General features: G+C 37.2%; 1 protein-coding gene across 1 annotated transcript in view; it reads right to left on the bottom strand.

Annotated features, from left to right (window-relative positions):
- LOC136863551 (insulin-like peptide receptor) overlaps nt 1-22,686 on the bottom strand; it is a 462,473-nt gene that overhangs the window by 66,160 nt on the left and 373,627 nt on the right. The window contains exons 15-17 of the mRNA XM_067139932.2: nt 1,982-2,157; nt 1,699-1,884; nt 1,435-1,586 (exon numbers count right to left, since the gene is read on the bottom strand). Coding sequence (XP_066996033.2) covers nt 1,435-1,586; nt 1,699-1,884; nt 1,982-2,157 — 514 coding nt within the window. The remainder of the gene's footprint in view (nt 1-1,434; nt 1,587-1,698; nt 1,885-1,981; nt 2,158-22,686) is intronic.

Genomic DNA, 22,686 nt, shown 5'->3' with positions numbered 1-22,686 from the left:
ACCCGGTCGCTTCAGCTGGTCACCAGGGCTGTCCACGTCAAGCTATACGCTAACGCTGCAATTCTATTTGATATTTCTGTATCGATTTCAGGACCTTACAGATCAAAATGGCAGCTGAATTTTTGTACCTTGCTTTTTTTATGGACCCCTCATCCTCTCTACCAAATTTCATTGTCGACTTCGATATGACAGTATGGACAGTTTCCTTGTAAGTACTATCGTCAAGAGGAATATATATCCAGTGTCCAAGAACCCCAAAGTCAAGAAAAATCACCATCCAGTGTCGAGAAACTTCAACCACTGTTAATGGCACCAAGTCAGGAGGAATCATCAAACCGATCAACAGACTGAAGTTGTAAAACAAGGGTATGTAACATAGATGGCAAAACTGCTCATGTATTAATCACCATCACCATCATCATCATCCTTCTCTGTGTCTAATCCATTTAGCATATGTTCTCTCTGTTCTACTCAGTGTGATTAAAATGGTCATACAGTATTTAACTTGTTATAATTCAATCAGTGGTTATAATTGTGTGAACTCACATTACAGGTTTGACTAACCTCCCTTCAGCAACATCAAGCACCCCAGAAATATCACATAAATAGATGCTCACTTTATACATGTACTCCAATATGACTTATCTTCTAAACATTTGATGTTTATTAACCTCGCCGAATCCATTGTTCAAGATACACTAGGTACACGAAGTTAACCTCAAAAATGGTACTGTTTACACGATAACTTTTCACACCAAAAACTCACTACAAAGTTGTATTTCATCAAAATGCTTTAACTCACCACACATCTGGACCCATAACTTGTTGGGTTATTTCAAATAACAACATAAACTTTGCTTTTAAAAAGTATAACGTTATAGTTAAAAAATACTGTAACAAAAATTAACTGTTTATTAAAGATTAAATCGAAACACACCCGTCAACCAACTTGGAGCAGGATGCATACCAGAGTGTGCTAGAGTGCTTCCAGAAGAACACAAAAACAGAGTACCAACATAATGGTTACTAAATTTGAATTAATTGAATACAATATACAAGTAACTAAATAACCTAATATCCAAGAAAAAATTTAAAAATCACAGCCCTTTGTAGTTCTGGTAAATTTTAAACTCTGAGCCACATGTTATGAACTCTAACAGGATTATAGTTCCTCCCTAGGACAGCTCATCGCATTTCCCTAGTAGCAAGCTCGATTAGATGTTTTACAGTAGGTCGAGGCAACAAGGACAATAGTAACCTGGAAGAGTACATATTTCTCCTTTGCACAAAATGTCACACACTTTATGAACATCTTCCAAGCTTGAATTGCAGCATACAGCAGGTAAAGGCCAGTATTGAATCATCTGAACCATAGGAAAACATTTACTGATGTGACATTGTGACCTTGCAATATTACTTCATAACAAAACTTACATTTTCACGGTCCACACAGCGATATTCAATCTGGTAGTTTACAATAAGGCCATTGGGTTCGGGTGGTTCATCCCACTTAAGCTTCACGGACCCAACACTTTGATTCATAGTCTCAATTATGAGCCGTGAAGAATTAACAGTGTCTGCATTACCTGCCACATACAAATATGAAATTAATGCAGCACATCCCACATAAAACATCAACAGGAGAGGTAACACTTCACAATATTAATTCAAACAATTTATCAATCATTCAATGCTCACTAGATGCAAGTGTCCTGGCTGTGACAAAACTCTTTGCACTACAATTAGTGGTGCTGTTGTTGAGTTCGTCAGGCAAGAGTTCTCTACAAGCTTCCACCTCAATAGTGTACTGAGCAAAGTGATGTAGATGCTTCACCTCTATTCTTGTCCCATTTCGGACCACCAATCTGAATTTCTGATATACTCCTGAAACATTCATCACAAGAAAAGTACTACCTCATATATTCATTTCTACCAGAAGTATCTCAGACTATATGAGAAGCACAATATTAGCTGCACTCACCTTTAGTTTCACCCTGGGAGTCTGAGCCAGAAGGAGCTTGGGGAGCCACCCCTTTGTCTTCACTAGGAAATATTTGGTTGTAATTCATTTTCTCGTCCCTCTCTTTCATCATTGTTCTTCCAGCCACAGTATTGGATTGAAGGCCAGAGATCTCACGTTTGGACCTATGAGAGGGTCTGAAAATTATACAACACCAAGAAAATAGTAACGAAGCAATCCTCGTTTGAATCCCAGCAATATATTAGGCTATTATGCCAATACTGGATGTATTTATAACTGTAAAAATTTATAAACTTGCATGATCCTCGGTCCTGATAATTGTAAAGTTTTCAACTTATAATATTTTAATTTCACATTTGTAGAGTACAACAGAACCATATTCATCTCAATCATGTTCATCCAGATAACCGGTTGACCTGGACTGGTTATGTAGATGATATTTCTATATTAAACTCACTTTCAAAAATAATTGTTGTAATTCCAAGTGAAATTATTTCTAGTTATAATTAAAATGTATCATTTTAGAATTAAAGATTTTTTTGTCTATGAAATCCTCTAGCTGCAAAACAACTGCTTTAAGAGTGCTTCTACAATGCTTGTCTAAGAAAAATAGTTGTGGGTAAGTGAACCTAAATTTACTTTGAAAGAAAATAATATTTCCTTTCAGAAAAAAAAAATGTTTTTGACTCAGTAAGCTTTTGTCAGAGTGGATGTTCCGTTGGTGTAAACAAGAGCTCCCTCTTCCCAGTGCTTTATTAATTAAAGTGATGTACCTACAATACTCTAAGTGAAGTCAAATGTATATTGTATTAGCATTTACTGTTAAATTTAAATATGTCTTTTGCTTTGTACTGTTAACGGTATTGTAAAAGTAGAATTCTAAGTTCCCATAGAGGGGATTAGATATTTTTCACTAATAGAGCATGATTGTGGAGATTTATCTCCCATATGCAGTTATCAGACTGTGCCTCTTATATGGGCTTCTGATAAGTTCACCTGCATACACCCCAGTGTCAGTGGGTAGGGTCTGACATATCCCACTCTGATGAGTCTAGTGTCAGACCTAAGATGAAACGCTGGTTAATAGAGCAAACGCCTGAAAAGCCTTACATCTGTTATGTTATTATAAAAGTATACAAAATGTGCAATAATATACATATAAACTATCTTATTTATGTCATTAACACAGTTTCCAGATTATCATGATTTTTGGTCATCTGGATCACAGCCAGTCCTGTTGAGCCACATAGACGGATTTTACTGTATTCAAAATATAGTTTTACTGACTAATAATTTTTAGAAACACAGTCTTGTAGTGAGATAAAGACTTCACAAGTAAATTCAATATTCAATTTTATTTATTTTTTGCTAGGGGCTTTACGTCGCACCGACACAGATAGGTCTTATGGCGACGATGGGATAGGAAAGGCTTAGGAGTTGGAAGGAAGCGGCCGTGGCCTTAATTAAGGTACAGCCCCAGCATTTGCCTGGTGTGAAAATGGGAAACCACGGAAAACCATTTTCAGGGCTGCCGATAGTGGGATTCGAACCTACTATCTCCCGGATGCAAGCTCACAGCCGCGCGCCTCTACGCGCACGGCCAACTCGCCCGGTAATTCAATTTATTAGTAGCTGAGAAGTTTACATATCAACCTTACTTAACTATCCAATAAACCTCTTAATTGAATGATATTGTAGAAAAAAATGTTACTTCTGAACTCTGTTCAGTATGTAGCAACCTCCTATAATTATTAGCTTGAGAGTGACTCCACCTGATGGATTGATGTGGATAAAAGAAATTTAAAAGTTTGATGGGTGCTGGAAGATATCACGTTGTAGAATGTTCATTTGTGCTGATATCAGATCAACAAGGAAGCCTGTGAATTTTCTTTTGTGAAAAAAGGTAGATCCTCTTAAATAGGTTATGTGAACCTAGAATGAAAAGGAGAAGATGGACGGTGAGTGGTTGTACTGTTAGGGATATTGAGAAAAATGAAAAAGCACTGGAACTTACTTTCTGTCTTCCAGTCCTTGTTGATGTAGTGATCAGGTGAAATGGTCATCAGAGTGAGTGCATGCTGTGATCTGTTCAAGTTTGTTAATGAGGGGAAGTGGAGTTGGAGGAGCAGTTGAGTAGACCGATAAGGAGCTTGTGATTTGTTTTGCACATGGAAATTTGAGCAAGTTGATGTTCAATAATTTATCATATAATATGTTGGTTTTTCTATGCGATTTCATTGAGATTGTATGCGGAGTTGAATCTTTGATCTATTTGTATGCATAAATCTTCAAGGATGTTTAAAAATGTTCCTTTATTAGCTGTTTGGAGTATCAGCATGTCTTGGTCGATGTTGGTGAATTTGTAATTATTATCACTCATGTGTTCATTCATTGCAGAAAATATTTTATATTTGTTGGCATTAATGAGTTCTTTGTAATGTGTAGTGGAGCTACTGCCAGTTTGTCCTATATGTATGTAGCATCGCATTATCTGCATTTCAGTTCTGTAAACTCCTTTTGTGAGTATTTGTCCTTACTATTAACCAAATGGGCGTTAAGTAGAATTTTGGCATTACTATTACTGGTTTTGAATGCTATGTTGAAATATTGTTTACTTAAAATGTTAGTGATTTGGTAATTATTATTATTACTATCATTGTTGCCATTGTACATTAAGGTAACATTCTTATTTTGGTTTTGATTCTCTCTTCAGACTAGTAGGACATTTGTTTTGTTATTTTATTAATGATTTTATTTAAAATATTTGGTCAGTCATGTCAGGAGGTTGAGGCAGTCTTGAAATGATAGCGAGTAACACTAGAGGCAAATGGATTAAGAAAAAGTCACAAAAAGACTGAGTGTATGTTCTTCAACTTTGCGCAGCCCGGGCAAGCAGGCGCACACAACACTGTCTTCCTTGCTGGAGAACCACTGATGATGACCAACAAGTTCAAATATCTCGGATCAGTCAACTACAACTGATGGTAATATGGATGCAGATGTCAAGCACCGCATCAGTGTTGGTTAGATGAAATGGCAGTCTTTTACTGGTGTTTTGCATGATAAGCGGATACCAGTCACATTAAAGAGCAAAGTGTACAAAACCACTGTCTGGCCTGCCCTCATGTTTGGCACCGAATATTGGGCAAGGCAGAAAAAGCATGACCAGCGAATGCATGTCACAGAGATGTGGATGTTGCGATTATCGGTGAGTGTCACTCTGCATGACAAAGTGCGCAATGAGCATGTGTGAAGATCCTTCAACGTTGTGCCCTTCAGTGGCAAGATGGAGGAAAAAACGGTCTGCTGGTATGGTCACGTCAGAAGAAGAAATGAGCACGACTTAGTACAGAAGGCTCTTGCCATCAAAGAGCCAAGAGAAGAAGAGGGCGTCCTAAGACAACATGGAAACGAACTAGTGAGGCTGCCTTAAGGAAAAGTGCCATTAAATCTGGTGCAAAAACGTCAGACATACTCTCTCTGAGTCAGACGAGCTGACCCTGAGTGAGCTCAGGAGTGTCCATTTTATAGATATATACAGCGTGATTCAGCCACCCCTTCCAATGTTGTTTATGCAACCCACAATATTCATTCCGTCCTTAAAACATCTGCCTTGCTGGTATGCTCAGACAACACAACCGGATATCTTGGTATTTACCGCCTCACCATGATAGGATGCCAAAATGTTATATTAAACACTGGAAGACATGCGTGTGCCTTCTAGATCACATGAACCTGACACGCCGGCGAAACACTAAATTGATATTGGGACTGCAGTAAACCTAATACTTGCTATAAGCTGCCTAGTGTGCAGTACGGAACCATAGTGTAGTTGGTAAAGGCGTGGTGGAGCGGACTTGCATGTCAGGTGGGAAGTTCAAGACGGGGCGAAGATTACAATTTTTTGAAATATTTGTTTAATACATACCGCTTTCATGCAAATTGTATGTGAATGAATGTGTTTGTGGCCCAAAGAAGGGCCGATTAGTTAGCAGGCCGGACACATACAGACCGGAAATAATAGGAACACAACTGCCCTGACAATGTTTTATCACAGCAAATCCTCCATGTGATGACCGTTTTGGTTTATGCATGTCCAATAGATCATCTTGCGCGCCGAAGCATTCCATGTGTAATTGCTCAGCAGGTGTCCGTGATGAGTTGCCGGAGCTGGTCGGGGTTTTCCGGCGCTTGAGTGTAAACGGCATTCTTCAATGTCCCCACAAGAAGAAGTCTAACGGCATTAAATCCAGTGATCTGGCAGGCCAAGAAAAAGGGCCTCCTCGTCCTATCCATTTTCCTGGCAGTTCCTCGTTCAGATGGTTACGAACGGGCAAAGTCAAATGTGGTGAAGCTACATCCTGTTGCAACCACGTCACATGATCGTGCAAGGGCATTTCCTCCAGCTGCAGTGGGAGTTCCTGACGCAGTAAGTGCAGGCAGCGCGGGCCCGTCCAATGGTCCTCAAAGAAATAAGGTCTAATCAGGCGATCCCTCCAGATTCCACACCCCATCGTACTTGATGGCCGCCTGTCGCACCCAGTGAGGACTGTCCGGACTCCAATAGTGTATGTTGTGGCGACTGACGTTCCCATTATTGTGGAAGCGCGATTCATCCGAGAAAAAGATATGTGATACGAATGCTGCACTATTGTCCAGCCTGCCTAATAGCCACCAACAGAACTCCATTCAAGCTTCGATATCCCGCCCATGGAGCTCTTGGTGTAGCTCAAGATGGTATGGATGAAATTTATGTTCATGCAGTATTCGCCAGACGGATGGCTGGCTGGCTGGTGTGTGGATTATTACGTGCTGCTCCCAGAATGGCCTCTTTTGTTTCCCACAATGTAACGAGCCTATCGTGGACTGGTGACTGGTTGGAAATCACGCCTGTTGTCCTTAGGCATCTTTCAACACAGCGGAATGTCGTAGCAGCCGGGTGTTGCCTGTCAGGATACTGTTCCTGGTACAGACGTAGTGCCTCGCATGCATTTTGCCTTGCTTCCTCATAAATGAGGAGCATGTCAATGTATTCCTCCGTGGAAATCATGCCAAATGACAGCGGAGATTACAGTACATTCAGGACCTAACCTGCAGATTATGTGCAGGGCACAAGATGAATAACAGCGTCATTCTACTGTTTGAATGTGGCAAACGTGGGTGTGTGTTTACGTATTCAAACATCATACCGATGCGAAAATATCTGAACAATGCAGGATTCGAACCGCCACTGGCACATTCGTCGATTGCTAGGCGAACGTCTAACTACATATGCTACGGTACACTGCTGAAAACATGTTGGTAGTACGATGAGAGTGGAGTATATACACCATCTGGTTTGGTGTTTAAGACATTAATTACTGCACTGTTATCTAGTTTCATGCATTGATTCCCCTCTTTGTTACACCCGGTCATGAGGCATGACACATTAACATAGTTACATGGTAAAAGGACGTTGCTACACAATTTCAAGGCGTCATGTTTTGCGAATGGATGATATAAGATTTCTCCAGGGTTAAGAATCATGTGCAAAATGTGCTCACTGAACATTAGTATCATACAGCACACCTGCAGGGGAATAGCACCCCTATAACCATGTGCATGTTAGTTGGGCTGCAGCAAATGATATTGGAAGGGGCTACTGAATCACACTGTATGCTAGGAAAGAAGATGAAGAATTATTTTATTGACAAGTTCTTTGTTATATCTGTTGTTTATTGTGATAGTGAATATGGTGTTGATTTCTTTCTTATAACCTTTGTGAGTGGTATATTGTATATTGAGTCCTCTATTAATCATACTGTATCAGGCCACATTTTTGTGGGTGCCTGAGTGTGTTGAATCTTTTCGTATTATGTTGATAGACTTTACCATAAAAGGTGCTGTTATTTATTCCTGTACTGACTTGTCCAAACTTATTAAAAACTATTTAAAATCCTTAAATCTGCCTTGTCAATACAATTTTTGTTAATGAAACTATTTATCCATCGAATATGTTTCAAGAACAATAAACATTCTCTTCATTCATGATCATCAAAGTCTAACTTAATAACAACATCAAAGAATAAGAACAATATAACAATTTTAATTTGTTTAGCCTAAATTTAAAGAAGTATTATATCACAATTTACTGTTATTTACTCGTGTATTAGACCCCCTTTTTCCCCCCACTTTATTATTTTTTTTTTTTTGCTAGGGGCTTTACGTCGCACCGACACAGACAGGTCTTATGGCGACGATGGGATAGGAAAGGCCTAGGAGTTGGAAGGAAGCGACCGTGGCCTTAATTAAGGTACCGCCCCAGCATTTGCCTGGTGTGAAAATGGGAAACCACGGAAAACCATTTTCAGAGCTGCCGATAGTGGAATTCGAACCTACTATCTCCCGGATGCAAGCTCACAGCCGCGCGCCTCTACACGCATGGCCAACTCGCCCGGTCCCCCCACTTTAACAGCCAAAAAAAGTAAAAGGGGGGGGGGGTTCCAATATGTGATAACCTCAAATTTTGTGCAGTGAACACATGACTATAAAGAGCTAAAAATTGTACATATAAACATTCTACACTATTCTTTAACAAACTTATGAATGTATTTGAGTTATACTGGCTACTTTCGTTGGAAGGCAGTATTTCTAAAAGTAATAAGACAATAAATGGTGAACACAACTTTCAGGCCCACATGTAAAGTAATAAATATACAGTAGTCATTTTTTTTTTTTTTACAAGTTTCGCACCGACACAGATAGGTCTTAGGCGATGATGGGACAGGAATGGGCTAGGAGTGGGAAGGAAGCAGCCATGGCCTTAAATAAGGTACAGCCCCAGCATTTGCCTGGTGTGAAAATGGGAAACCATGGAAAACCATCTTCAGGGCAGACAACAGTGGGATTCGAACCCACTATCTCCCGAATACTGGATACTGGCCACACTTAAGTGACTGCAGCTATCGAGCTCGGCATAGTCAGTTTTAGTTACTCATATCACATCATTCGCTTCATCTCATTAATTCCTCTGATGAGGTTGACGTCAAGAAGGGCATACGGTCGTAAAAACTTGCTACAAAGATTCGTCTCGCTTCATACATGACCCCGTAGAGAAAAGGGTAAGGGTATCATATTATCATACTATTCAATATTGATACAAAATAACTTAATGGCCAGTCATTTGTCTCTGTCAGTTGAGCAATAGGCCCACCACATAGTAAACCTGAGTAAACCTGATCACTGCTTTCATTTGAATTATCGTCTTGTGCCACCAACTTTCCCGCTACCGGCGTGTCATCATTCCACGTGACATCATCTTCATTGCCATCTCGTCAGCCATGCACTGCAATTGAAAGTATTCGAGGTCCCATCTTTTTGAACTTTTAAAAAATAGTTTTGCTCCCGATTATGGAGTCCAAACAGTGTCAATCTATTCCCAAATGGTTTCTGGAGATGGTCTCTGATATTCCCAGTTGGTGTATGTGTAGCAGAAGCCACTCCTTCCGAAGAAAGCCGTGCTGTAGAAAGCGTACCAAATCACCAGCTGATAACTAGCATATGTTACGAGTTATACAGTTGAACCTGCTTTATACGTAGCTCTGTTCTACGTAATTTGTATTTGTACATAATTTCCTTCAGGTCCCGGCAAAATATAATTTAAAAGCGTGTTAATTAAACCTTATTTATACGTAATCCGTTTATACGTAATTCGCTGTTATACGTATTAAGTGCCAGTGAAATATAACTGAGTTTTGCGTAATTATAATGAGAGTGTGCTTTTTAAAAGAAACTACTGTATTTATGAAGTTTCCTCTTTGTCGGCGAAGGCGGAAGTAGAGCGATCGGGTTTCGGTGCTGAAACAGAACACACAGTTTCGCCGAGTGACATTGTTGACCCTCACTTACTGGAGGCTTAAGAAAGGCGAATCCCCTTCACTCTTCCTCTACCTCCGTGGTTTTTGACCTTCACAATGCCACCAAAGATTAAGATACATTATAAGCAAAGCGGGCGGTTTTGTTGCGGAAACAAAAGAAAATACAGTAAATTTGTTTGAATATGAGAATTTCTTTCGTGGGAACAACGGAGAAGTAAAATGTCCAAAGTGCCGGTATCTGGTGTTTACTGTTGAACAGTAGTTTTGTCATTCAGTTGCTTTTGATTAGCCATGGAGAACTGAAAAAGGAAAAGTTAAACAAGAAGTGGACGCTAATCCACACAAAACAAAAACTGAAATTGCTTCAGACTTATGGATTGCTTATACTACACTATGTACAGTCACCAGTAAAAGAAACACTATTTTGGATGAGTTCTTAAAACTGGGTTCAAAATCAGCAAAGCGCAGCCGTCAGCAAGAAGGATGGTACGTAGATTTGGAGAAAGCACTTTTCACATTGTTCCAGCAAAAGCAGGCCGTAGCTCTACCAATTAGTGGAGACATGCTGAAGGCAAAGGCAATAGATTAGCTAAAATGATGAGTATCACTACTGGCTTCAAGGCTTCATCAGGATGGTTGCAAGAATTTAAATATCGTCATTGAATCACAGGGAGAACAATTCGCGGTGACTCAAATCTGCAGACGAAGTCACGACACTGGAAAGAAGAGGTTCTGTCGGGTATCGTAAGCGATTATCAGCCTCAAAACATCTACAATATTCTACAATCTCCTTCCTAATAAAACATAGCTGAAAAAGGTGACCCATGCCATGGAGGGAAGAAAAGTAAAATTCGTGTAACAGTACTTGTCGCCACCAATGCAGATGGATCTGACAAACTTCCTCCACTTGTGATAGGAAAATCGAAGAATCCGAGGTGTTTTAAGGGTGCGAAAAGAAAACCTAAGGAATATGAATCCAATGGAACAATGGTTGAAAAAACAGGACATTAAAATGAAAAAAGAAACATAAAAGATCCCTCTTCTTATGGATCATTGTGCAGAACATCCACCTCAAATAGTTCTGGAGAATGTCTGAATGGAATTTTTCCCTCCTAACTGTACCAGTGCTCTACAACCGCTTGATCTGGGCATCATTGCAAATTTCAAAGTGCTTTATAGAAAAATGCTGGTTCAACATTTAATAACACTAAGTGATGCAGGAAATGAACCTCTCTCCATTAATTTGCTACAAGCCATGGACTTTATTTCGGCTGCCTGGAAGCAGGCGTCATCCTCCACAATCAGCAACTGTTTCTGCAAAGCTAGAAGAGGCTGCCTCTAATGATGATTATGGGGACGAAGTTATGTCTGGCAGTGAGCTAACGCTGCCGGAGGGTGTAGAATTCGATACTTTTGTGCGTTTTGATGACAATCTGGCCGTATGTGGAGAACTACCGGATGAAGAGATTATTCTTGATGTATGCCAACAACGCGGCGGTGATGGACCAGCTACAAGCGATAGTGACATTGGAGATGGAGATAACAACTTGAATCTTGACACCTGAACTGAGTGAATTATTAAGTGCAATCGATGTGTATAGGCGTTACATCAGTGCGAAAAGTTGTAGTGAAAATGCTTTGCTAAAGGAGGTGTATACTCTTGATGCAAGAAAAGTGAAACAAGCCAAACTATCTGATTTCTTTAAGGCTGGGCCAAGTTCAAAATAATATTTTCTGTCTTAACTTATTTATTATTTGCAAGGATTTACACATGTAGGTCTATTCCATTGGTTTTTCAGTAAATTTGTGATGTATTGTGTAAGTCTGATTTCTGAGTAATTGTGAGTTACAAGTAGTTTTCTCTCCTCCCCTTGATATACGTATAAATCAGGTTTAACTGTACTTCCAAATATGATACATAATGACTGGAAGCATTCTTTTGATAAATGCAGCTGTTGAAAGCCAGACGCTTGTTTTTAAGTATATGTCATGTTTGTCCTCTACATTTATCACATCAGGATTTACCTAAACCACTGTAAATGAGATAAGAGAGACTGCATTATTTAGGTTAGGTATGCTATCACCCGGATAGTGCCAAAAGTTCCACAACGGAAAGAATGAAAATAAGTAACAGAAAGTTTGCAGCAATTATGGATATCTACAGGTGTGGAGGTAATGTATTTTATTATCATAATGTTTCATTTTGCATGTTCATTGTTTATATTTCTTCGTTAACGCATACAATAGTGTGTTTTGTTTGGCGTCTCCGAAAATCATTAGAAGTAAGTGGGGGACATAAAATCAATATTATTATTATTATTATTATTATTTGTTAGATACGTTGGCGAATAAAACAATTGTAAAACACTAGTTTTTATCACATTTTAAACTTGCTTCTCTCCAAAAAATACCTGTATTGGCCCGAGTTACAAGATATTAAATGATCACTTTGTTAATGATCTTGCCTGCTATATTAATAGCAACAACCGTGAATATTTCTAAACTAAGTAAACTCATTTCCTCATCGTGAGGTGGTGCAGCTCTTCTTAGACTTGCCCCAGTGGAGGGGAGTTACATGTACCATTTTTATCGCATGTCAACCTTCCTGCCTTTTGTAAATCTCTGGCAGTATGGTACCAAGAATCAAACTCAGACTCCCGAGAACGGCAGCTAACTGTGCTAACCATTACGCTGGCAGACATTCTTAACTATAAAACACAGACAAGCCGGGCTGAGTGGCTCAAGATGGTTACGGCGCTGGCCTTCTAACCCCAACTTGGCAGGTTCGATCCTGGCTCAGTCCGATGGTATTTGAAGGTGCTCAAATACGACACCCCCGTGTCGGTAGATTTACTGGCATGTAAAAGAATCCTGCAGGACTAAATTCCGGCACCTCGGCGTCTCCGAAGACCGTAAAAGTAGTTAGTGGGACGTAAACCAAATAACATTATTATTATTATTAAAACACAGACATATAGCATGACTGATGCATGCTTGCAATGCACAGGTCGGACACGAAACTATTCACCTATTTGTGCGACGTTATGAGAGCTGCAGTAGGCCTTCGCTACGGAGGCATGCGTGTGTTCATTGCATGGGTCGTATGAATGAAACTATTCACAAATTTGTGCGATGTCATCAGAGCTGCAATAAGACTTATACCTGCTTCGAAGTGGAATCATCGTCGTTCTCTGATGAATTACGTTGTGGGTCTTGTATGCAAGATTTATATTTTTAATTTTCTTCCGTCTCAAAAAACAATACAGTTTAACAAAACAAGGGAAAAGACCGTGTGTTAATTCATTAATTAACTTATATTATTTATTTTCAGTACTTATACAACATGCTAAGGGCAATGTGTCCAATGGCGTAATTACTGAAAATTCACTGCAATTTCTTGATCCCGATCATACTACCGATGATGACACCATTGAATATTAGAGTGATCTCCTTAACAAGGTGGAGACTGACGGTGAATATGTTAATAAATGATAAATTTAATCTTTGGGTTCCATACTGACTAATACTAAATATGGTATAATATCAATGAATGAACAATTATTAATTGTACATTAATTGTACCTTTACCTTCTTGGGCCGAATGTATTAATTCCACATCACGATTAATGTCTGTGAATTTATGATTATTTTCTACGACGTGTTCTCCCACTGCTGAATATCTCTTATCCTTAACAGCATTAACGTGTTCCTTATATCTTATAGCCAAACTTCTTCCTGATTGTCCAATGTATTTCTGCTTATATATTTAGCTGCCAATTTTCTTTTTTTTTTTTTTTTGCTATTGGCTTTACGTCGCACCGACACAGATATGTCTTATGGCGACGAAGCCGCCAATTTGTAAATACCTGACTTATTATACATATTTTTACTCTCAATTTTACTTGAAATAAGAATTACCTTATTAGTATTATTATTAGTTCTGTATGTGATATTTATGTTCCTTGTTTTTGAAAATTTTAGCCAGTTGATAAGAATGCTTAGTTCTAAAAGTCAAAACTACTAATGTCCTTTTCTCCTCTCGATCTTTAAATGTTTTCTGTTTCTCTACAATTGTTGTGTTTAAATATGTATGGTCTAATGAAGTACTGAATACACAGAACCAGAAGTTTATATTCTAAATAAGGTTGTTTATACGAGTGTCAGTAAGGAACCCAAAGATTAAGTTTATCCGTTATTAAAATACTAGCTGATGTACCCGTGCTTGGCTACGGGATCCTCAGAAAGACTGACTTTGTGGTTATCCTACTGAAGTCAACATACAGTAGGTCATTACAAAAACGTCAATAGGAATGTAGTGATTAAAAGCAATGTTATCACATAAAATACTCATTCAAATGAAAAACTACACATTTTCTCACTTTTAACAATCAGTACTACGGTAGGCATAGATATCAAGGATAATTTAATAAAAAACCACCTACTGTATTCAATACAGTCCAAAGTTCCAAAGATGGAAAGACCAGGCTGCAGACAGCCGTGAACACTTCTCTACCACTATTCCGTTAAATATGCACACTTCTCATTCCTATAAGTGCCTCAGAGCAGGGATTGAATAGCTCGAATGCTGTGATGAACCAGTGTGTTACGTACCTGTTGCGTCAGAAAATTTATGAACCAGAGGAACGCCATGCTATAGAAGAAAGTTATCTGACTCCCCAGCTACTTCCCGCCAATATTCAGGCAGTCTGTTATACTCGTAAGACTGGGCGAGTTGGCCGTGTGGTCAGGGGCACGCAGCTGTGAGCTTACATCCGGGAGATAGTGGATTCAGACCCCACTATCGGATGCCCTGAAGATGTTATTCCGTGGATTCCCTCCCATTTTCACACCAGGCAAATGCAGGGGCTGTACCTTAATTAAGGTCAAGGCCGCTTCCTTCACACTCATAGTTCTTTCCTATCCCACCATCGCCATAAGACCTAACTGTGTCGGTGCGACGTAAGGCAAATTTTTAAAAAATACTCAGTACGCAGCAGTAATCCTATTTATTGGAGATGAGTGGCGACGGAAGACAAAGCACATCACAACAAACAGTGGTATACCATGTAATGTTACTGTTGATCAGTTTTATGAGCTTCCTATATTGTAGGCCTTCACATTTAGTTTTCCTTTGAGTCTGTGATATTAGGCCGTCTTATAAAATTATTTATAGCATAGACTGTAGTTATTTATTCTCCGACTTTACACACCGATTTTCATTAAATCCTGTTTACCCATTTTTACGTGATTCGGCGCTGATAAGGACTTAGTAACAGAAATCCAAATTCATGAATATCCCTGATCATAAATGGTAACTTATGTAGTATTTATCGATACGACCACTAATAACATAATTATTTGGGAATTAAATTTTAGGCCTACCCCTAAACTTCCATTTTATTCAGTGTGAATAAAATTATATATGGCCTAGATTATAGTGACTTATTCCCCGACTCTGCATACCGATTTTCATTAAGATAGGACCACTAATAACATAAATATTTGCAAATACCATTGTAGGCCTTCCCCCAAACTATAATTTTTCTCAGAGTGAATACAATTATTTAAGGCCTATCTGGTAGCGACATATTCCTCGATTTGCCCTATCGATTTTCCTTAAGATACGACCATTAATAAAAAATATTGGAGAATTAAATTTTGCGCCTACCCCTAAACTACCATTTCACTCAGCATGAGTAAAATTATTTATGACGTACATTATAGTGATTTATTCCCCAAATTTGTATACCGATTTTCATTACGATACAGCCACTAATAATATAAATATTTGAAAATTAAATTTTAGACCTTCCCCTAAACTACCATTTCCGTCAGTGTCAATACAATTGTTTATGGCCTAGATTATAGCGACTTATTACCCGACTTTGTATACCGATTTTCATTAAATTCTCTTCAGCCGTTTTCTCGTGATGCGTGTACATACAGACAGACAGACAGATAGACAGAAATTACGGAAAAGTAAAAAGTACATTTCGTTGTTACTGTGGGTATGACTGATATAGAAATACCATCCTTTTTAAATTCTGAGCAATGTACAGACAAAACTCTTATTTTATACTAGCAAGATATCCGTGCTTCGCGACGGTATTATACTGAAATTTATAATTGGATGCTTAACGTTTTATATATAATCCTCCAAAATTCACAATCTGACTCGTTTTCAGAGAGAATCTGCCAAAATTCGCGATCTGACTCATTTTCTGAGAGATTACGGTCAAGTTCCTCGCATTTTTCAATCTTTCTTTCCAGCAATCGATGGGAACAAGGGAAAAGACCGTGTGTTAATTCATTAAGTAACTTATATTATTTATTTTCAGTACTTATACAACATGCTAAGGGCAACGTGTCCAATGGCGTAATTACTGAAAATTCACTGCAATTTCTTGATCCCGATCATACTACCGATGATGACACCATTGAATATTAGAGTGATCTCCTTAACACGGTGGAGACTGACTGTGAATATGTTAATAAATGATAAATTTAATCTTTGGGTTCCATACTGACTAATACTAAATATGGTATAATATCAATGAATGAACAATTATTAATTGTACCTTTACCTTCTTGGGCCGAATGTATTAATTCCACATCACGATTAATGTCTGTGAATTTATGATTATTTTCTACCAAGTGTTCTCCCATTGCTGAATATCTCTTATCCTTTACAGCATTAACATGTTCCTTATATCTTATAGCCAAACTTCTTCCTGATTGTCCATGTATTTCTGCTTATATATGTGTATCTTCCAAAAACAAAAAGACATGTTTCTTTATTTTTAGAGGTGATTCCAAATACCAATTTTCACGTCTGTGCCATCTTCAGTTTTCAAGATATAAGTAACCTCATAAAAATAATTCAACTATATTTAACTTCCTTTCACCCCTGTTAAGTGCTTTCTCAGAAAACAGAAAACGTACAGGTTCCTGTATTTTTAAAGGACGTTCCAAATACCAAGTTTCTCGTCTCTGACATGTTAAGTTTTTGACAAGTAATGTAGAATATACCGGTATTCATTTTAAAAATTCACCCGCTTTTCCCATTCTTTTCAATCCATTAACTGGATTTTCTGAAAACGAAAAAAATACGTGTTTCATTACATTTAAAGGAAATTCCAAATACCAGTTTTCATGTCTGTACGTCTGTAACACCTTCAGTTTTTTAGATAAATGAATACTCATAAAAATAATTCAACTTCTTCTTCTTCTTCTTCTTCTTCTTCTTCTTCAATTCTTTCCACGCCTCTCCCGCCTTAAGCGGACTTTCCTAAAACAAAAATTTGTGTTTCTTTATTTTGAAAGGAAGTTCAAAATACCAACTATCACGTCTGTAACAGCTTCATTTTGAAGATAAAGTATTCTCATAAACATATTTCAACTCCTTATTTAGTTATTTTCAACCCCACACCCCTTACGTCCATTTTTGAGAAAAAACAAAAACAAATGCATGTTTCCTCATTTTTAAAGGAGATTCCAAATACTAATTTTCACGTATTTAACATTTTTAGTTTTTGAGATATCAGTATCCTCACACAAAGAATTCAATTAATTTTTCAATTCATTCACACCCCCTTAAGTGGATTTTCCAAAGACAAAAAAAGGTGTGTTTCTTTACTTTGAAATAAGATTCCAAATACAAATGTTCATGCCTCTAACATATGAAGTTTTTGAGATATAAGTATCCTCATAAAACGAATTCAACTCCTTTTTCACCCCAGCCCATTAAGTTGATTCCCCCCCTCCAAAAATGTGTGCTTCTTTATTTTTTTAAGGTGATTCCAAATACAAATTTTCTCGTGTGTAACCTTATGTATTTTAGATGTAAGTTTCTCCAGAAAAAGAATTAAACTTTTCATTTCCTTTCACCCTTCCCCCTTAAGTGAATTTTCAGAAAACTAAAAACTTGTTTCTTTATTTATAAAGGAGCTTCCAAATGGCAATTATCACATATGTAACATCTTAGGTTTTGATATTAATGTATCCTCATAAAAAGGAATTAAACTCCTTTATGACCGCCCCCACCCCCAAGTTCATCCCCCTCCCCAAAAATGTGTTGTATTTTTAGAGGAGATTCCAAATACTAATTTTCACGTCAGCAACATCGTTAGTTTTTGAGATATAAGTATACTCATACAAAGAATTCAACTAATTTTTCAGTTAATTCACCCCCCCCCCCTTAATTGGATTTTCCAAAGACAAAAGATTACGTGTTTCTTTACTCTGAAAGAAAATTCCAAATACAAATTTTCATGTCTGTAACAAATTAAATTTTTGAGATATAAGTATCATTATGAAAAGAATTCAACTCCTTTTTCACTCCACCCCCACCGGTTAAGTTGGTTCCCCCACCCAAAAAATGTGTGTTTCTTTATTTTTAAAGGAGATTCCAAATACCAATTTCCACATCTGTAACCTTCAGTTTTAAGATATAAGTTTCTCCCGAAAAATAATTCAATTTTTCTTACTTCCTTTCACACTCCCCACTCAAGCGAGTTTCCCAAAAACCAACAGTACCCGTTTCTTTAAAAGCGCTTCCAAATACCAATTATCACGACTGTAACATCTTCAGATTTTGAGATGTATATATCTTCGTAAAAGGAGTTCATCTCCGTTTTCATCCTGCCCCCCTAACCAAGTTGATTCCCCCACCAAATGCATGTTTCTTTCTTTTTAAAAGAGATTTCAAATACCAGTTTCACATTTGTAATATCTTTAGTTTTTTGGTGTATATATACATTCTCATACAAATAATTCAGATAATTTTTCAATTCTTTCACCCCGCCCCCATTGAGGGTTTTTCCCGAAAACCAAAGAATATGCGTTTCCTTATTTTTAAAAGAGATTCCAAGTACCAATGTTCACGTCTGCAACATGTTAAGTTTTTGAGATATACTGTAGATACGCTAATTTTAATTATTCGTCCCTTTTTTCACTTCCTCTTAACTGGATTTTCCGAAGAAAAAAAATTAATGTTTCTGTACTTTTACAGGAAATTCCAAATACCACTTTTCAAATCTGTAATATGTTACTTGTCTGAGGTAATTTGCAGATATAGACTTTTTAAAACTTCACCCCGTTTGTCACTCCTGTTCACCCTCTCTTTACTGGATTATCCAAAAATGCAAAAATATTCAGTTTCTGAGATATAAGTCTCCTCATAAAAAGTGTTCAACAACTTTTCTCCCTTTTCCACTCCCGTTAATGGGATTTTCGGAAAACAAAAAATACCTGTTTCTTTATTTCTAAAGGAGATTCCAAATCCTAATTTTCACGTCGGTAACATCTTTAGTTTTTGAGATATAAGTATCCTCATACAAAGAAATCAACTAATTTTTCAGTTAATTCAGCCCCCCCTCCCCTTTCAGTGGATTTTCCACGGACGAGAGATTACGTGTTTCTTTACTTTGAAAGAAAATTCCAGGTACAAATTTTCATATCTGTAACATCTTCAGTTTTTGAGATTAAAGTATCCTCATGAAAAGTATACAACTCATTTTTCACTCCACCCCCGCCTGTGAAGTTGGTTCCCCCCCACCCAAAAATGTGTGCTTCTTTATTTTTAAGTAGATTCCGAATACCAGTTTTAACGCTTGTAACATCTTATTTTTGGTGTATATATATATACATTCTCATACAAGTAATTCGACTAATTTTTTCAATTCTTTCAAACCCCCCACCGTTAAGAGTTTTTCCCGAAAATCAAAGGATACATGTTTCCTTATTTTTAAAGGAGATTCCAAATACCAATATTCACATCTGCAACCTGCTAAGTTCTTGAGATATACTGTAGAGACGCTAATTTTAAAAATTCACCCCCTTTTTGAGCTCCCCTTAACTGGATTTTCTGAAAAAAAAATTTATGTTTCTTTACTTTTACAGGAAATCCACCAGTTTTCAAATCTGTAATATGTTACGTGTCTGAGATAATTTGCAGATATAGTCTTTTTCAAAATTCAACCCCTTTGTCACTCCTGTTCACCCACTATTCATCGGATTATACAAAAACAAAAAAATACGTGTGTGTTTATTTTTAAAGGCGATTCCAAATTTTAATTTTCATATCTGTAACGTCTTCAGTTTTTGAGATATAAGTCTCCTCATAAAAGGTGTTCAACCACTTTCCCCCCTTTATTCACTCCCCTTAATGAGATTTTCCGAAAACAAAAAAATATGTGTTTCTTTATTTTTAAAGGAGATTCCAAACACCAATTTTTATGTCTGTAAACCTTTAAATTTATGAGATATAGATATTCTCATTTTAAAAATTCACCCCCTTTTTACCCCCTTAGCGACGGAATATCCAAAAATCCTCCCTTGGCGAGCACCTGCATGTCAATATGAATGTATACCCAAAATTTCCTTTCTTTATGTCCAGTAGTTTTGGCTCGGCGATGATGAATCAGTCAGTCAGTCAGTCAGGACAAGATGATTTCCTGCCAAAACGCTTTTTTCTTTGTTTTTAAAGCAGATCCAAATACCAGTTTTCACATCTGTAACAACTGTATCCTCGTACAATTAATTCAATTAATTTTTCAATTCTTTCACCCCCCCCCCCCCCCTTCACTGGATTTTCCAGGAATACGTGTTTCTTTAATTCTAAAGCAGATTCCAAATACCAATTTTCACGTCTGCAAAATCTTTCGTTTTTGAGATAATAGTATCCTCACACAAATAATTCAAATAATTTTTCAATTACCCTGCCCCCACCCACCCCCCTTAGGTGGATTTCCGGAAACAAAAATACGTATTCCTTTATTTTTAAAGGAGATTCAAAATACCAAATTTCACGTCTGTAACATCTTCAGCTTTTGAGATATTAGTATCCTAATTAAAAGAATTCAACCCCATTTTCAGTCACTTTTACCCCTCCACCCTAGTGGTTTTTCAGGAAGCAAAAAATGCATGTTCCTTTATTTTTAACAGAGATAAAAAAATACTATTTTTCACTTCGGTAACATGTGAAGTTTTTGAGATATGCTGTAGAAATGCTCTTTTTAAAGTTTCACCTCCTTTTTAGTTCTCCTTAAGTGGAGTTTCCAAAAACAAATCAAGTATGTTTCTTTACTCTTACGGGAGATTCCAAATACCAATTTTTACATCTGTAACATTTTACGTTTCTGAGATATACTGTGGATATAGTCTTTCTAAAAACTCACCCCAATTTGTCATTCCTGTTTTGCCCCCATTAATTGGATTTTCCATAAACAAAAAAATACCTGCTTCTTTATTTTCAAAGGAGATCCCAAATACCAATTTTCAGGTCTGTAATATCTTCTGTTTCTGAGATATAAGTATCCTCATTTAAGGCATTCAACCCCTTTTTCACCCCACCTATTGGGATTTTCCGAAAACAAAAAAAAAGTGTTTATTTTTAAAGGGGATTCTAAATGCCAATTTTTACATCTGTACACTTTAAAAGTTTTGAGATATAGATAGGTCTACACTAATTTTAAAAATTCACCCCTTTTTCACCCCCATTAATTGTATTTTCAAAAAAAAAAGAAAATATCATGGTCCTTTATTTCTAAAGGAGATCCCAAATACCAATTTTCAGGTCTGTAATATCTTCAGTTTCTGAGATATAAGTATCCTCATTAAAGGCATCCAACTCCTTTTTCACCCTTCTTCACCCCTCCTATTGGGATTTTCCGAAAACAAAAAACACGTGTTTCTTTATTTTTAAGGGAGATTCTAAATACCAATTTTTACATCTGTAAACTTTTACAGTTTTGAGATATAGATACACTCATTTATAATATTCACCCCCTTTTCACCCCCTTGGCGACGGAATATCCAAAAATCCTCCCTTAGCGAACACCTACATTGTATACTTTTTGAGGTTAAATCAATATTCCACCTTTACAATACCAAAATTTTTATTGTCTAATTATTTAAACAACATTTTTTTTAAATATCACGGGACATGTTTCGTCTAACTTGTAGACATTCTCAGCCGTAAAACATTCAAGAAAAGGCATAAAATGACAAGGACAAAATAACACATTAAAATAATTTGGACCGCCAAATACGTCAATTAAAATAGTGAGAATGTTCTAGATTGTTCAGAGCATAACATTCAAACTGTTGATGACAAACTTAAAATTATACACATGAGTTGATATATTAAAACTTGATGTTAAAATTTTTTCTTTGTTGGTGCTTGTTGACATGCAGTATTCAGGTGTGTCGGTGAAAGCTGATGTAGAGGTGCACAATCTTAATTTCTAGTAGAATAAAGACGATCAATGAGCAAGTATATGGAATACAGTAAAAGGATGTTAAGATCGTCTTATTGGTGCAAAGTTGTCATTTCTCGTTAAAAATTAGGTGGAATATCTGATCGTATGACGTATATGATTGTACATTGGAGGGCCCTAGAATGAAAATAAAGACTATTATAAATATTGAAATTAGGCAAGTATTTGGTGTCATTACGATATAAAAGGCAAAAGAATGAAAAGTAAGGATTACGGCACATCTGATTACTTACGTTCTCGCCTCTCCAAGAGTGATTAGTTTATCATGGATGATTGTGGCTGACTGAGGACAAACTATGGAGGTCGTGTGTAATGCGAACTGGTGTGAGGGGAAGTTAGGGGAAGGTTGGAATCGATAGGCAGGGAGCGATCACGTGGAAGCTTACTTGAATGTTTGTCAAGAAAGGAACTGTTGAGTAATGCCTCAAAAATTACGTTCGTAGTTTCTGAAATCTCATTCAAATTGTGAGTGGGGTTGCGTTTTTGATCTATGTTGATATAAATGTTTTCTAAAACATTGAGTAAACTGCCCTTATTGTGAAAATAAAGAATTTTTAGGTCCTGTTCTATG

The sequence above is a fragment of the Anabrus simplex genome, chromosome 2 (genome assembly GCF_040414725.1).
Source record: "Anabrus simplex isolate iqAnaSimp1 chromosome 2, ASM4041472v1, whole genome shotgun sequence".
Classification (NCBI taxonomy): domain Eukaryota; kingdom Metazoa; phylum Arthropoda; class Insecta; order Orthoptera; family Tettigoniidae; genus Anabrus; species Anabrus simplex.
The sequence above is the reverse complement of the archived record's forward strand: the minus strand, read 5'-3'. Positions and strand labels throughout refer to the sequence as shown.